At 41.4% G+C, this 15,109-nt stretch overlaps 1 protein-coding gene across 1 annotated transcript in view; it reads left to right on the plus strand.

The window, feature by feature from the left end:
- The window catches only part of HIBADH (3-hydroxyisobutyrate dehydrogenase), a 117,616-nt gene that overhangs the window by 13,842 nt on the left and 88,665 nt on the right, over window positions 1-15,109 (plus strand). Inside the window, exon 3 of the mRNA XM_063452338.1 lies at window positions 3,278-3,387. Within this exon, the coding sequence (XP_063308408.1) occupies window positions 3,278-3,387 (110 nt within the window). The remainder of the gene's footprint in view (window positions 1-3,277; window positions 3,388-15,109) is intronic.

Genomic DNA, 15,109 nt, shown 5'->3' on the forward strand with positions numbered 1-15,109 from the left:
TATCTCCCTTGGTATCCTCTCTGGCTAGACACATTCCAAGTTTTTAGGACCAAACTTGGAAAGCGTCAATTAAGTCAATTAAAATTGTGACCTTTTGCTGATGCATTGTCTCGTTAGGAGCAGTTTAGCCAGCTCACCAGTTGGGGGAAAACACATATAAGATAATACATTTCTTATGGCATATTTTGTCTCCTTTTAACGTATTCCTATCCCACCAATAGTTGCAATTCTACACGCGTTTTGCATTGTATCTTAAATTTTTGTGCAAGAAATGTATGGCAATGTTAACAAATGACCAAATTTATGTTTAGTTACATTTGCAGATTGCATAATATTTTTACCTTTTTGTAAAGTTTTTAGGTTAAAGAACCAAATCCGAGTACAAAAATAGATGCTTGGGTTATCTCATTGTATATTTCTGATCTATTTTAGTAGTTTTCAGTGCTGTTATGACACTTGTAGAGCAGAATAATCTTTTGTGATAGAAAGAGGACATTACAGTGGGATTACAGGTAAGAGTTAGGGAGTGTTTCTGATTGGGGGGGGGGGGGCTTAGTACTGGTCTTAGAGACCACGTGGACTATTTGGACAAGAAGCATCTTGAATCTGTGTGTTTTCCAACCCTAAATCCCACTTAATCCTAACTATATGTGTAACAAAAATATACCCCAACTAGCCGGATTCAACTCAACAAAAGACAACACAGAGGAGAGATACGTCTACTGGACCTTAGAATGGCCGGACTCGACGTAAATGAGAGGAGACAGTCAGGAACGATCCGAGGTCAAGGGTACAAAGAGACAGCGTAAACTAGGACTAGCCGGGGTCTGGTACACAGTAAACAGCAAGCCAGCGAACAGATAAGGATAAAGAGATAACGTAGTCAGAAACAAAGCCAAGGTCAATACGAAGGAACACAACTGAACACAACAAGCGCTAAAGGGAACTGCAACAGAAACCACGATAGGGCAAGGACTAAGGGAAAAAGGTGAGTATAAGTACCTTCTAAATTAATTTGATTGGCTCCTGTCATATCCACACCCCCAAAAGGTAAGTGTATGACAGGGGCCAATGGGAGCCTTTTGCTAATTTAGGCTCCCACTGTTTCTTTTAGAGCGCACCCGAGACTCGCGGCGCGCTCTTAGATTCAGGCGGGACACGTGACCGCTTCTCGCGGTCACTGCCCGCCTTCCTGTTGCAGCCGCCGGATGAGCCGCGCGCGGCTCGTGCAGCAGCAGGACCGCGCGCGGCTCGAAGAGAGGACCGCGGCCGGCCCCTGGATAAGGTAAGTAACGCTACAATATGCCACCTAACCACGCCACTGCTCATCATGCACTAACCCAAGTAGTAGAGTTTGTAGAAAGGGTATTTATTTACTAAATAGTTAAATAAATGGTAAATATTCATATTAATAGAAGAAAGGAAAAAAAAAAATGTACTCACTTTTGTTGTCACCAGTTTAGACATTAATGGCTGTGTGCTGTTATTTTGAGGGGACAGCACATTTACACTATTTTACAGGCTGTACACTTACTACCTTAAATTGTAGCAGAGTGTCATTTCTTCAGTGTTGTCACATGAAAAGATAACATATTTACAAAAATGTGAGGGGTGTACGCACTTTTGTGAGATACTGTGTGTGTGTGTGTGTGTGTGTGTATGTATGTATGTACACTTCGCTTCCAAGACCTCCTTTATGTCAGACTACGTCTTCCGCATGACTGGGTTTCTTATGGTCGCTGTATAGCTGAATGAAGACACCTGCCTTTTTCTTCTGTATTTTCAAAGTCTCTATTGGAACCAGTCTAAAAAAAATATATAGGTCTAACACATTTATTGCTCCACCTGCTTACTGTGCCTATCTACCCTGTAAGTCTGGAACATTGTGTACAGCTTCCAAAAGACCTAATTAGCAAGTAAGTATGTCTTCCTTCCATTGAGCATGTTGTTGGGATTAATTGGTGGTAGACAGCAATGTTCCTATTCAGTGGATTCAGAGAGGAACTCCCTGCTGTGACTTTGAAGGGTAGTATATATATATTTTTTTTACTTAATAATGTGACTTCTACACTCTTACTCACTTGACAGTGTGTGAAGGACTTTCCACTTTTTCCTGTAAAAGCTTTTTCTCAACACCATTTTTTTTGGGAAAAAAAAATTTCTTTAAAAAAAATTTTTTTTTAAATATATAAACATGTGCATAGTCCAACGAGCTAGTCTTCCAAATTTTTAAATAAATGCCAAAATTGCAAGTAAATCTTTCACCCTTGGCATTTTTCATTTGTTCTCTGTGCGAGAGGGGTAACCCCAACCAAATATTGATGTGACTTTCATGAAATAAATTGGGCTCTGGATAATGAGGACTTCATAATATTATCAGTCAATATCCTATGTGTGTTTGAACTGATCATCCTTTACTTTAGATGATGTATGTTGCTGCAGTTGAGTGCCATATTTGCCTAGTGGTTTATCAGTCTATTTTAGTTTTCTGGTTACATCTGACTGTGCTTAACTCACCATTGCTGCGGAACATTTGGTAGATCTCAGTAGACCTCATGCCATAGCATATGTTTATATCACATATACGTATGTATAATGTACATATAATGTAAAACATTGCAGTTTTTGAGGAAGTACAATGTTTACATTACAGGTTTATGTCCACCTCTACTGGCTGTCAGTATGACTGCCACTAGGGGCGCTTCTGCTGCACTGACAGACTAAAAATCTCATAAGATTCTGAAGCCCCATAATAAATATTGATTCAATGATTTCCTATGCGAAAGGTTGTGGCGCTTGCTGTGAATGCCCATTAGGTCCCCAATGCTCCTCTGAGGAACATTGGATTGGACATCGGCAGAGGAGAGGTGAGCAGCACCGAGGGAGCTTTGGGGCTGGGGAAACAAGGAAGTGAAAGTTTTTTTATTTTTATATTTTTACAAATTTTTTTGAAGAAAAAGTATTTTAGTACAAATGAAGATTCGTATTCCTAACCGTATAGTGTTTCTTTTTAAGTAAAAACCTGAAAATTTGAATAAAATACATATATATATATATATATATATATATATATATATATATATATATATATATATATATATATATATATATATATATATATATATATATATATATTAATGTTGGGTTCATGAAGAGTTTTTATTTTTACTAGGAAGAGGTTAGGTTTGTGTATTTTTTTTTCTAATTTCCATTTCTTTTTAAATGCATATGAATTTGATATTTTTATTCTATTTCATTTTTTTTCCTCTTTTGCTAGATTTCGGAATCACCAGCTGATGTGGCTGAAAAGGCTGACAGAATTATTACTATGCTGCCGTCCAGTGCCAATGCTTTAGAAGTCTACACAGGATCAAATGGAATTCTAAAGTAGGTTGTTACATATGTTGTGGGGGCACGGGGGGATTGCTATAATTGTTCCTAACAGCTTGTCTTTTCCCAAACAGTATATCATAATGCTGACACCTCCTAGTTGATGGCCCAACCAAGGCTAACTTGTGGTTTAATGTAAAACTTTTACTTCCATACAAACTACAACATTAAATATAACCCTAAAACCACTTATACCTTGTGATACAGCAGTGCAGATTTTTAGATTTAAAGGACTACTCCATGCCGTGCTAAGGTGCTTTATGGGTGTGCAGTATCTCATCATTACGATTGATTTTCTATGATCGGCACTTTTATAGATAATTAACACACCTCTTGCTGTCAGACAGCCAGGGAGGTTTGTTTCCTTCTTCTGTTGGATCCACAAAGTGGAGGCGTGCTCTGCTTGAGCATGTCTGCCTCCACCCACTTGCATATCTCAGATCAGAATGCTTTAGACGCTTCAGAATTATGTGTTCATTAATTTTTGTTTTGTTGTTCTATTAGTGGTCTATATAATTTTTATTAAATTTTTTATTTATTTTTATATATATATATATATATATATATATATATATATATATATATATTTTTTTTTGCAGTGCATAAAAACGGTACATGTTGGTTCGAGGTGCCCCAAAAGCAGTCCTCAAGCATTTCCCTCGCGTAACATGCGGGGCATGTGATTATCAGGCACAATTTTATAGTAATATAAGCAGTTTTAACATTATAGCTTTGACTGTACGTATACAATTATGCGATATACATGCTTGGTCAGAGCGTTGGTTGGGTTAGTATCTCATGCTTAACATAGGCATACATTGTTTGTTTGTTGATAAGCAAAACCATAGTGGACACAGGTGTATACCTTCACTGCGCTATGCAATTGATGGGATAGGCCAGTGGTAGTCAACCTTTTTCTACCTACCGCCCACTAATGCATCTTTTTGGTTGAAAAAAATGTCCTTACCGCCCACCAGTTTTCGCGCAAATGCAGAATATTTTTAAGAAAGGAGGGTGATAAATGTACGTACATTTATCTTTTTATTTCTACTTAATGCAGGTTTATACGGTTTTTAACTTTATAAAGTTTAATGAGAAAACAATAAAGTAAATTGAAATTACCTTTACTAGTGATTAATGAGATCCTTGAGGTTGATGCTGCGAGACTAAATATTTGATATCTGGTTCGATTTTCGTAAGGAACAAACGAAGGTCTCTTTCAGTGATATTCAGACGACTTCTCTGTTTGCGCATAATATGATTTCTCATTTGTGCGTCAGCTCATCTCCTCTCCCTCCTCAATTCCCCTCCCCACCTTTTTTTCCCCTTTTTTCTATTTTTTAACCTTCCTTATAGCAATGCCCAGTAGGAAGGCTGAGCTAGGTAGCCCACTTACTATAGTCCACTATAACAGACAGGCACACATACAGGCACACATACGACACACATACGACACACATACGACACACATACGACACACATACGACACACATACGACACACACACATACGACACACACAAGACACACACACATACCACACATACAAGACACACATACAAGACACACATACAAGACACACATACAAGACACACATACAAGACACACATACATACACACACAAAGACACAGACAGGCACACATACACACACACACACACAAGACACATACATACAAACAGACAGGCACACATACAAACAGACACACACAGACATGCACACACACACGACACACATAGGACACATACAGACACAGACAGGCACACATACACACAAGACACATGCATACACACACACAAAGACACAGACAGGCACACATACATACACACACACACACAAGACACATACATACAGACAGGCACACATACAGACACACAGACATGCACACACACATGCAGACACACATAGAAGACATACATAGACACACACACAAGACACACACACAAGACACACACACAATGCCACATACATACAATGCCACATACATACAATGCCACATACATACAATGCCACATACATACATACAATGCCACATACATACAATGCCACATACATACAATGCCACATACATACATACAATGCCACATACATACAATGCCACATACATACAATGCCACATACATACAATGCCACATACATACAATGACACATACATACAATGACACATACATACAATGCCACATACATACAATGCCACATACATACAATGCCACATACATACAATGACACATACATACAATGCCACATACATACAATGCCACATACATACAATGCCACATACATACAATGCCACATACATACAATGACACATACATACAATGACACATACATACAATGACACATACATACAATGACACATACATACAATGACACATACATACAATGACACATACATACAATGACACATACATACAATGACACATACATACAATGACACATACATACAATGACACATACATACAATGACACATACATACAAAGACACATACATACAAAGACAAGACACACATATATACAGACAGACACATACACACACACACACACACACACACACAAGACATACATACAAAGACACATACAGACAGACACACACACACAAGACATACAAAGACACACACACACACACACACAAGACATACCTACAAAGACACACACACACAAACAAACACACACATTATATTTAAGTCACCCTCCTGTTTCCTACCTTTAAGGTGCAGGAGGGTGACTTTTCCTGGGGTCCAGTGGTGGCTCAGGTGGATGGGAGTCAGAGTTCCCACTCTGACTCCCTCTGCTTCCTCCCGCGCGGCTCTCAGTTTTAGCTGGGAGGAGTGACCGGGGAATCACTTCCTCCCAGCTCTGTGATGTCATCACAGGGGGCCCGGTCACGCTGCTAAAGCGCCCAGCGCTGACCGGGCCCCCTTACAATCCGCATCCATCGGGTGGCCCTGACAGCATGGGCCACCCAATGGACACTTTGGAAGGCGGCCCCGGCGGTTTACTGCGCGGGCCGAAGCCGCAAATGGTCACAGCGGTACCCAGTCGCACGGGTACCGCCGTCTCGCACCCGCCCTCCCGCACTATCAACCTGGAAATCCCTACCGCCCACCTAAAATCCTGAAACGCCCACTAGTGGGCGGTAGGGACCAGGTTGACGAACCATGGGATAGGCGATATGGGTCCCATTTTGTGAGTTCATGCATCAGTGAGAACAAGCATTTTTTTAATAGTGAGAATATGGGCCATGGATCGTAAGATCCGATTAGGAACATGCTGAGTTATTTACGCAGTGAAGAGTAACGTATGAACTAGCTTTGTCTAACAATTCATCAACTCCACCTAACATAAGCAATCATTAAACATGCTTAACTATACTATGGTTATATACTGATAATACATGGTATAGATAAGACAACATGATAAATCAGACAGGGCTAGTGCCCATGTGGGTCCAAGAGCATAGCGTGAAGCTGAAATAGCCTTCGTTCATGACATACTTAGGTGCTGCATAGAATTACAGTAAGCGCATAGCAAGCATGTGAGATAAAACCTCTGAGATAAATAGAACCACTGTAGTATCTTTATGTAAGCCCCGCAGTCCCCCGGGCACATCGCTTTCAGATTGCCGACAAGTGCCGCTTACAAGCCCCTCCATTCTGCAGCCTTCGGCTCCCCGTTGCTGCTGGCTCATTAGTGGACTGCGACAGCAAGGTTCCGACAGGTGGAGAGTCCGGTAGGTATGTTTCTGCTAGATCTCAGCCGACTCCACCTGGGGCCAGCATTGGGGGTCCCTGGTGGGGCGATCCATCCAGGTGCTGTGCGGTGGTGTGCCATCTCCTCGCAGTGCTCCATGCCCAAGGACCGGTCCTGATCGCTGGGTGCCAAGGCCTGGTCCGCCAATCACTTGGCAGGTTGCTGGTGTGGTAGTACGGTCCGGGGATAGGTGCATCAGCCAGTCCTGAGCAGCGATGTTCTCTCTGACGGTTGTGTTCCAAAGTGGCCATTTTGTCTGCGTGGCTCGGGGGTCTGAGAGCATGGTAGGTGCCGTGGTATCGGTTCTAGATGTGTTGGTTCACTCCAGTGTGGGCCCGGATAACCCCTCGGCCCATTGGGGGGGGGGGACGAGGCCTGTGAGGAGTGTCATCGGGCTGCTGAGTGGCTGCTAGATTTAGAGTCAAGGCTGCGGCCGTCCACCCTGCCCTTCTCCCATGTAGGCCGCAGTCTCCAAAGCCTCGCGTAGCCCCCAGGGGCCTCGAAGCTCCCGATCTTGGGGTCTGCAGTAGCGTCCACCGCCACCCGGTCACTTTGTTGCACTTCTTGGCTTATTATGGGCTTAGTGTGCCATAGTTCTCAGGCTGAAGGGCCAGTGCCTGCAGGAGCCTCTCCCGCATGCGACCGGTCAGCATGGCAGTCAGGCCCCGCCCCCAATTTAATTTAATTTTAATTGCCACAAACACAATTGTTCAAATAACAATGTGGTGACATTTTTTTCAATTTTTTTTAACCCCTTAAGGACACATGACGTGTGTGACATGTCATGATTCCCTTTTATTCCAGAAGTTTGGTCCTTAAGGGGTTAAAGAAAGTGTGAAATGCTGAAGCAGATTAAAAATATTTGAGAAACCAGTCCCTGTCCTTAGAAATCCTATCTCGTTAACATCTCAATATGCTTGCCTCCTTTTGTTTTTGCAATGGAAGTGTCTCTGTGTGTGTGTGTGTGCTGTGTCTGTATATATACATGTGTGTGGGTGTTTGTATCTGTCCTATGTATCTGCATGTGTGGCAGTGCAACTGTATGTGTGTCTGTATATGTATCAAACACTGACACACATGCAGATATTGACATACATACATACATACATGCATACAGGTGTACACACACTGATACGCCTACAGATACACTGATGCGCACATACAGATATACACACGCACACTGACACATACAGATATACACACGCACACTGACACATACAGATATACACACGCACACTGACACATACAGATATACACACGCACACTGACACATACAGATATACACACGCACACTGACACATACAGATATACACACGCACACTGACACATACAGATACACACACGCACACCCTGATACACACACACACACACACACACACACACACACACACACACACACACACACATACAGACACTCTGACAGATACACACATTAAAAAAAAAATTAAGCCACACAGCAGTTTCTTACCTTCTGCTGGCTGTGGCTGGTGGGAGTTGGGGGCCTGCTCTCCTGGTCCGACCCAATCCTCGCAGCTCGTTCTCAGTGTGTTTTGAGCTGGGAGGAAGTGAGAGGATGTCTCTTGCTCCCTGCGGATAGAAGGGGCCCGGTTGCACAGTTAAAGTCCTGCAGTGCACAACCGGGCCCCTCATTACACATGTCCATCTGGTAGCCCTAAGGGCATGGGCCACCGAATGGACACTCACACCCCAGGGGTTCCCAACCCCTGCGATACAGCTGCACCACCGCCACAGGTAGGGAACTCCTATTTTAGATGATGACAGTGTGCAACTTAGATCTATGGACGGGCTGACCCTGCCTGGGATTATGCTTTCTCTGGTCTAGAGAACTTGAACTTTGAGACCACCTTGTTTCAGAAAACACTTTTTTTTTTATTTTATTTTTTATTATTATTATTAAGTGTTCTTATTCTTATTATAGCCAAATTTATACCAAAACGTGCGGATTGTTCCTGATTGGTGTGCTATTACATTGTGGAACGTTTCGCCGAATGGTTCACGGAATATCGTCGTTCTCGAGGCAAAATTGTCCCATAGGAATGAATGGCAAAATGTTCCAAGCTAGAGTGGGAGCTGGCAAAAGCTGAAAAATCAGGACATAATTTCTAAACTGCCACAACTCCCTCATTTTCAAGCCCACCAACACAAATCTTATATCAAAATGTTCAGCTATCCCTGCTGCCACTAGAATTGTCCACTAAGCCATAGTCCTGATAGTTTTCACAATATGACCATTTGTTTGCAACTCACGCCGTCCATTGACATTCATTGAAACTCCACTCTAGCCAGCTCAAATTTGAAGGGCAATTTCTAAACTGCGACAGTGCCTTGATTGTTAATATTTCAGAGACATACTATGCATCTAAATGTAGGTCTGGGTCTTGTGATTCTGACAATATAAACCTCTTCACTGTAGAATTTATAGTTTTTAAAATACGACCGTTTGAAGATGGCAACCGCCAAAATACTCTGACCTGTGCCAGGCTGGAGCAGCAAGTGATGTCATAGACAGGGCCTTTTGTACACCTGCTAATGTTTTTATAAATGTATGTTTTAATGTAACTGTGAAGCACTTTGGGCAACAACGTTGCAATTAAATGTGCTATATAAATAAATAATAAGTTACTCCGCCCACTCCAGTTGTAGACTACTGGTGGAGGCAAGAACACTTCACACAATTTCCCCAGAAATTGTAGCTTTTCTAGTTTATTTATTTTTTCTTTCATGCTGTTTGCAGTTATATTTTTAAGCTCCGTCTCTGTAAATGAATTTTTTATTTATTTCATCAGTTTTTTTTGCTAAACATTTAAACTGTCATTTAAACACTCTTATGTCGGACAGTGTTTTAAAACTGTTAGTCTCTATAGTCTTCCCTGCCTCTGTGCAGGGAGTTAAGCAGGAAAGACTATAATAGACTGTCTGTCTGACTCACGGTGCTTGTATATGGCTCATGAATCCTGTCATATACTATACAGGTGCCTCATTCAAGGGCCCTCTTTAACCTTCTACTGCAGAGAGCCCCCAAATGGGGAAAAAAAATAAAAATTCACCCAAGTAAGTGGGTTAATGTCATAAGACCAGACATTAGGTTTTTCGAGAAGGACCTGCCAAAAATGGGGTAAATTAACATTGTGGCAGGCCTATGCAATGTATGATCACATACTGTAACTAAACCCCATTATTTTTGCCTAGATTAGGTGTTTTACAAAAAAATAAAAAATCTGTGGGCTTTGAAGTTGCTGTTTAGTGGATGAGTGAGTGTGCTGGATCTTGTGTATGGTGTAATATATATATTTACACAATATTATACAAGATTATAAACGCAACACTTTTTTGTTTTTGCCCCCATTTTTCATGAGCTGAATTCAGAGATCTAAGACTTTTTCTATGTACACAAAAGATCTATTTCTGTCAAATATTGTTCACAGATCTGTCTAATCTGTTACTGAGCACTTCTCCTTTAACCGAGATAATCCATCCACCTCACAGGTGTGGCTTATCAAGATGCTGATTAGACATCATGATTATTGCACAGGTGTGCCTTTAGGCTGGCCACAATAAAAGGCCACTCTAAAATGTGCAGTTTTATTACACAGCGCAATGTCACAGATGCTGACTGCAGGATGGCCACCAGAGCTGTTGCCCGTGAATTGAATCTTCATTTCTCTACCATAAGCCGTCTCTAAAGGCGTTTCAGAGAATTTGGCAGTTCATCCAACCGGCCACACAACTGCAGACCATGTGTAACCACACCAGCCCAGGACCTCCACATCCAGCATCTTCACCTCCAAGATCGTCTGAGACCAGCAATAATCGGCATCTTGATATACCACACCTGTGAGGTGGATGGATTATCTCTGCAAAGGAGAAGTGCTCACTAACACAGATCATGAAAAATGCGTTTATAATTTTTTTATTAGGGATGAGGTGTGTGTGTGTGTGTGTATACACACACACACACACACAAATCCAAGTAAGTTATGGTGGGGAAAATTTGTGATTGAAAACCCCTTCCACCTGAAGTCTGTGAATAGTTAAAGGGACACTATAGTCACCTGAACAACTACAGCTTAATGTAGTTGTTCAGGTGAGATCTATAGCTCCCTGCAGGCAATCTAATGGAAACACTGTATTTTCAGAGAAAATACAGTGTTTACATTGATTGATAGGAATACCTCCAGTGGCCGTCACTCAGACGGCCACCAGAGGGACTTCCTATCATGTAGGGCCCTAAAAAAGCCCTTTACACGTCAGACGTATTAAAATACGTCTGACGTGTGCAGGAGAGAGAAGGCACTGTGTGCGCTCCTTCTCTCTCCTCCTGTCAGCTCAGCTCGCGGCCGCTCGGAAGTGCGGTAGTGCGCTCAGGACTTCAGAGGGCGGCATGAATGGCGCCCTATGAAGTGTGTGCGCATGTGCGGCGAAGCCGCGCATGCGCACAAGGGAGCAATGACGCTTCCAAATGGAAGCGTCTGATTGCTCCCGGCGCTGGAACCAGGTGAGTAAAATACTCTGCCAGGAGAGTCCCTTTAATACAATGTTAAACAAAAATGAAAATGAATCCATGTTTAAAATGGAATGAGGCAAAAATGTGATTCTTTGTTAAACTAATTTGCATATGCCCACCCAGAATCCTTTGCAGTAGTAACCTCACTGCAGTGAGTGAAAAGCAAGTCTTATGGCTTGACTGGTGTATATATATATTGCCTTGCAAAAGTATTCACCCCCCTTGACTTTTACCTATTTTGTTACATTACAGCCTTAAGTTCAATATTTTATTAATCTGAATTTTATGTGATGGATCAGAACACAATAGTCTAAGTTGGTGAAGTGAAATGAGAAAAATATATACATAAAATTTTTTTTTGAAATAGAAAACAGAAAATTGGCATGTGCGTATGTATTCACCCCTTTTGTTATGAAGCCCATAAAAAAAGCTCTGCAACCAATTACCTTCAGAAGTCACATAATTAGTGAAATGATGTCCACCTGTGTGCAATCTAAGTGTCACATGATCTGTCATTACATATACACCTTTTTTGACTCTTTGACTCTCTGACTGTGGTCAGACTTAAAGATTGCTGTTCACAAGCGCAAACCATCCAACTTGAAGGAGCTGGAGCAGTTTTGCAAGGAGGAATGGACAAAAATCTGTGGTAAGATGTGGCAAGCTCATAGAGCCTTCTGCAAAGCGACTTGTGATTGCCGCAAAAGGTGGCTCTACAAAGTATTGACATTTTCTGTTGTTTTGTCCTATTTGTTGTTTGCTTCACAATAAAAAAAACAAAAAACATCTTCAAAGTTGTGGGCATGTTCTGTAAATTAAATAATGCAAATCCTAAAACAAAACACGAAAAATGCCAAGGGAGGCGGGGGTGAATACTTCTGCAAGGCACTGTATATGTATGTGTGTGTGTGTGTGTGTGTGTATGTATAATTTTCTTTTTTATTTTTTTCTACATATACTTAATAAAAATTGAAGAAAAAAAAAAAAGAAATGGCCTTTCAAAACTTGAAAGAATTATTACATTAAATATATCTGCTTATAAAGAACCATTGCAAATGATTAAAATAATCCTAAATGTGTATGAGCTAAAGACTTACTGCTCTAATTTCACACATCATTATATCTCCGGTAAAAGCAGAGCTATCCATGCTGTAAACCTACATGTATTAGTTGGTTAGCTTAACCCCTTAAGGACTGTGGGCGTTCTATGCCGTCCTTGGGGACCCAGCTCTAAACGCCGGCACAGAACGCCCAAGCTGTCCTATGTACTTACCTGGCCGCTGGCGATCGCGGTGTGGGGACTCACCTGGCAGCCCTGGGAGTCTCCCTCCTTCCTTTCCGGCCCCCCATGGGCCATGTGATTGCGAGGAACTCGCTATCACATGGACGTTGCCAGCAGGGGAAGTGCCTGTAATGACAGGTACTCCCCCTGCTGCCTGTAAATAGTAAAATAAATGTCAAAGTTACAGTTTAAAATAAATTATATACTTGGATCATATATATGTGTGTGTGTGTGTGTGTGTGTGTGTGTGTGTGTGTATATTAATATCAAAATACATGTAGAATATTGATTATATAATTATCATTATATATATATATATATCTATTTATGTATAATATAAAATATGTAAATACGTTAAAAAATAAAATAAATAAATATGTGTAAATTCGTTCTAACTGTATTTTAAAATGAATATATAGATATCAAAATACATGTAGAACTAAATTATATATACCTAAATACATAAGTATATTTATCACTATACATATATATATAATGTATGTATTTATATAATAATTTTACATAATTAGGTCCTTTTATTAATTACAGTTTGCGGGACCTGCCTGCAACCCAGGCCAAAAGTCCAGGGAATTTAATTTGCTAGCACTATATTTAACCCTGTAACTTTCCAAGACCCCATAAAACCTGCACAAGGTGGGGAACTGTTTTACTCGGAAGACATCGCTGAGCACAAATATTAGTGTTACAAAACATGTATTACAATGATGATATTAGTGAAAATTGTTTCGAATTGTTCACACTTAAATTGCACTTACATGGAAGATATTGTTGTCATACGTTTTACTGTTTTGAAACACTAATATTTGTGTTCAGTGACGTCTCCCGAGTAGAACAGTACCCCCCATTTTCAGGTTTTATGGTATTTTCAAAAGTTACAGTGTCAAATATAAGGCTTGCGTTTCAGTTTTTTCACATTGAAATTAACCAGGTTGGTTATGTTGCATTTGAGACTGTATCGTAGCCCAGGAATGAAAATTACCCCCATGATGGCATACCATTTGCAATAGTAGACAACCCAAGGTATTACAAATGGGGTATGTCCAGTCTTTTTTAGTAGCCACTTGGTCACAAACACTGGCCAAAATTGGCGTTCAAATTAGTTTTTTGCATTTTTTTTCACACACAAACAAATATTTATTTAAAAAAAAACTTTTTTTGTGGGGCATTTAGTTTTCACATGCTTTTTCAATGCCTCAGCCGCGGTATCCAGAATAGTAAAGATTTTACAGGTACATGGCATATACAGTTACTGCACACATTTTTAAATTTAGTAAACTAAGTAGCTGAGTCATAGGCTTATCCAACATGTCTAAATAACTTGTAGTGAGTCGTCTTAGTGGGTTATACAGACATATGGGTGATCATGCTAAAGTGAGTTGTATACTAGGCTTTCAAGATTAGGAGTACTAAGGATTAAAATATACACAACTCATTAGGTTAGATCGCAGTGCACTGTGGTTGAGTGTGTAAGTGTTTAGCAAGCTTAAACAAAACTGACAAACAAAAATGGTACAGCATCTTATTCAGAGATGTTTAAGTCTGGAATGCTAGCTTTATGTGAAGCCACGGCGTTGTTAGGCATGATTAGCTTCACTGCAGGTAACCTCTGGTGGTGTGAGCAGAGGGGATGTGTGGCGGAAAGGTTGCGACTGGGTAAGGAGCGATTAGAGCTCTTCTGGTAGGTTTAGTCCCATGGTTAGTCCATGCCATGCAAACCCTCACCACTACTCGTGGCCGGATCTTCAGTCCTGGGTCGAGGCTGGGAAGGAGCCGGGGCAGTATGCTTCACTGTTATGCAACAGCCGCTGCGTTCTTTGTGCTGGTGCCTTGGTGCTGGAGGAGGTGAGTAATGTGTCTCACTGCCGCTTGTCCTCTGCTACTCTGTCGCTGCACAGAGCCGGTCCCGGCCCGTTAGCTGCCTGCTGCTCTGGCTTGCGAGGCAGCATTGTCTGCATGAGGCTTCGTGGCATGGACTGCCGCCATTTTAGGTATGCGAAGTGTCGTTGCTTCCTCCCGCTTGCATCCATCCAGTAGGGCCTGCTTGTACCGGTGCCGTGGTGGACCGTGATGACCCCCGACGGTCCAAAGGGGGGGAGGGGGGGGAGGGTCTGCGTCTGCAGGACTTCGGGACTGGGTGTCCGGCC

This window comes from Pelobates fuscus, chromosome 4 (assembly GCF_036172605.1).
Source record: "Pelobates fuscus isolate aPelFus1 chromosome 4, aPelFus1.pri, whole genome shotgun sequence".
Taxonomy (NCBI): domain Eukaryota; kingdom Metazoa; phylum Chordata; class Amphibia; order Anura; family Pelobatidae; genus Pelobates; species Pelobates fuscus.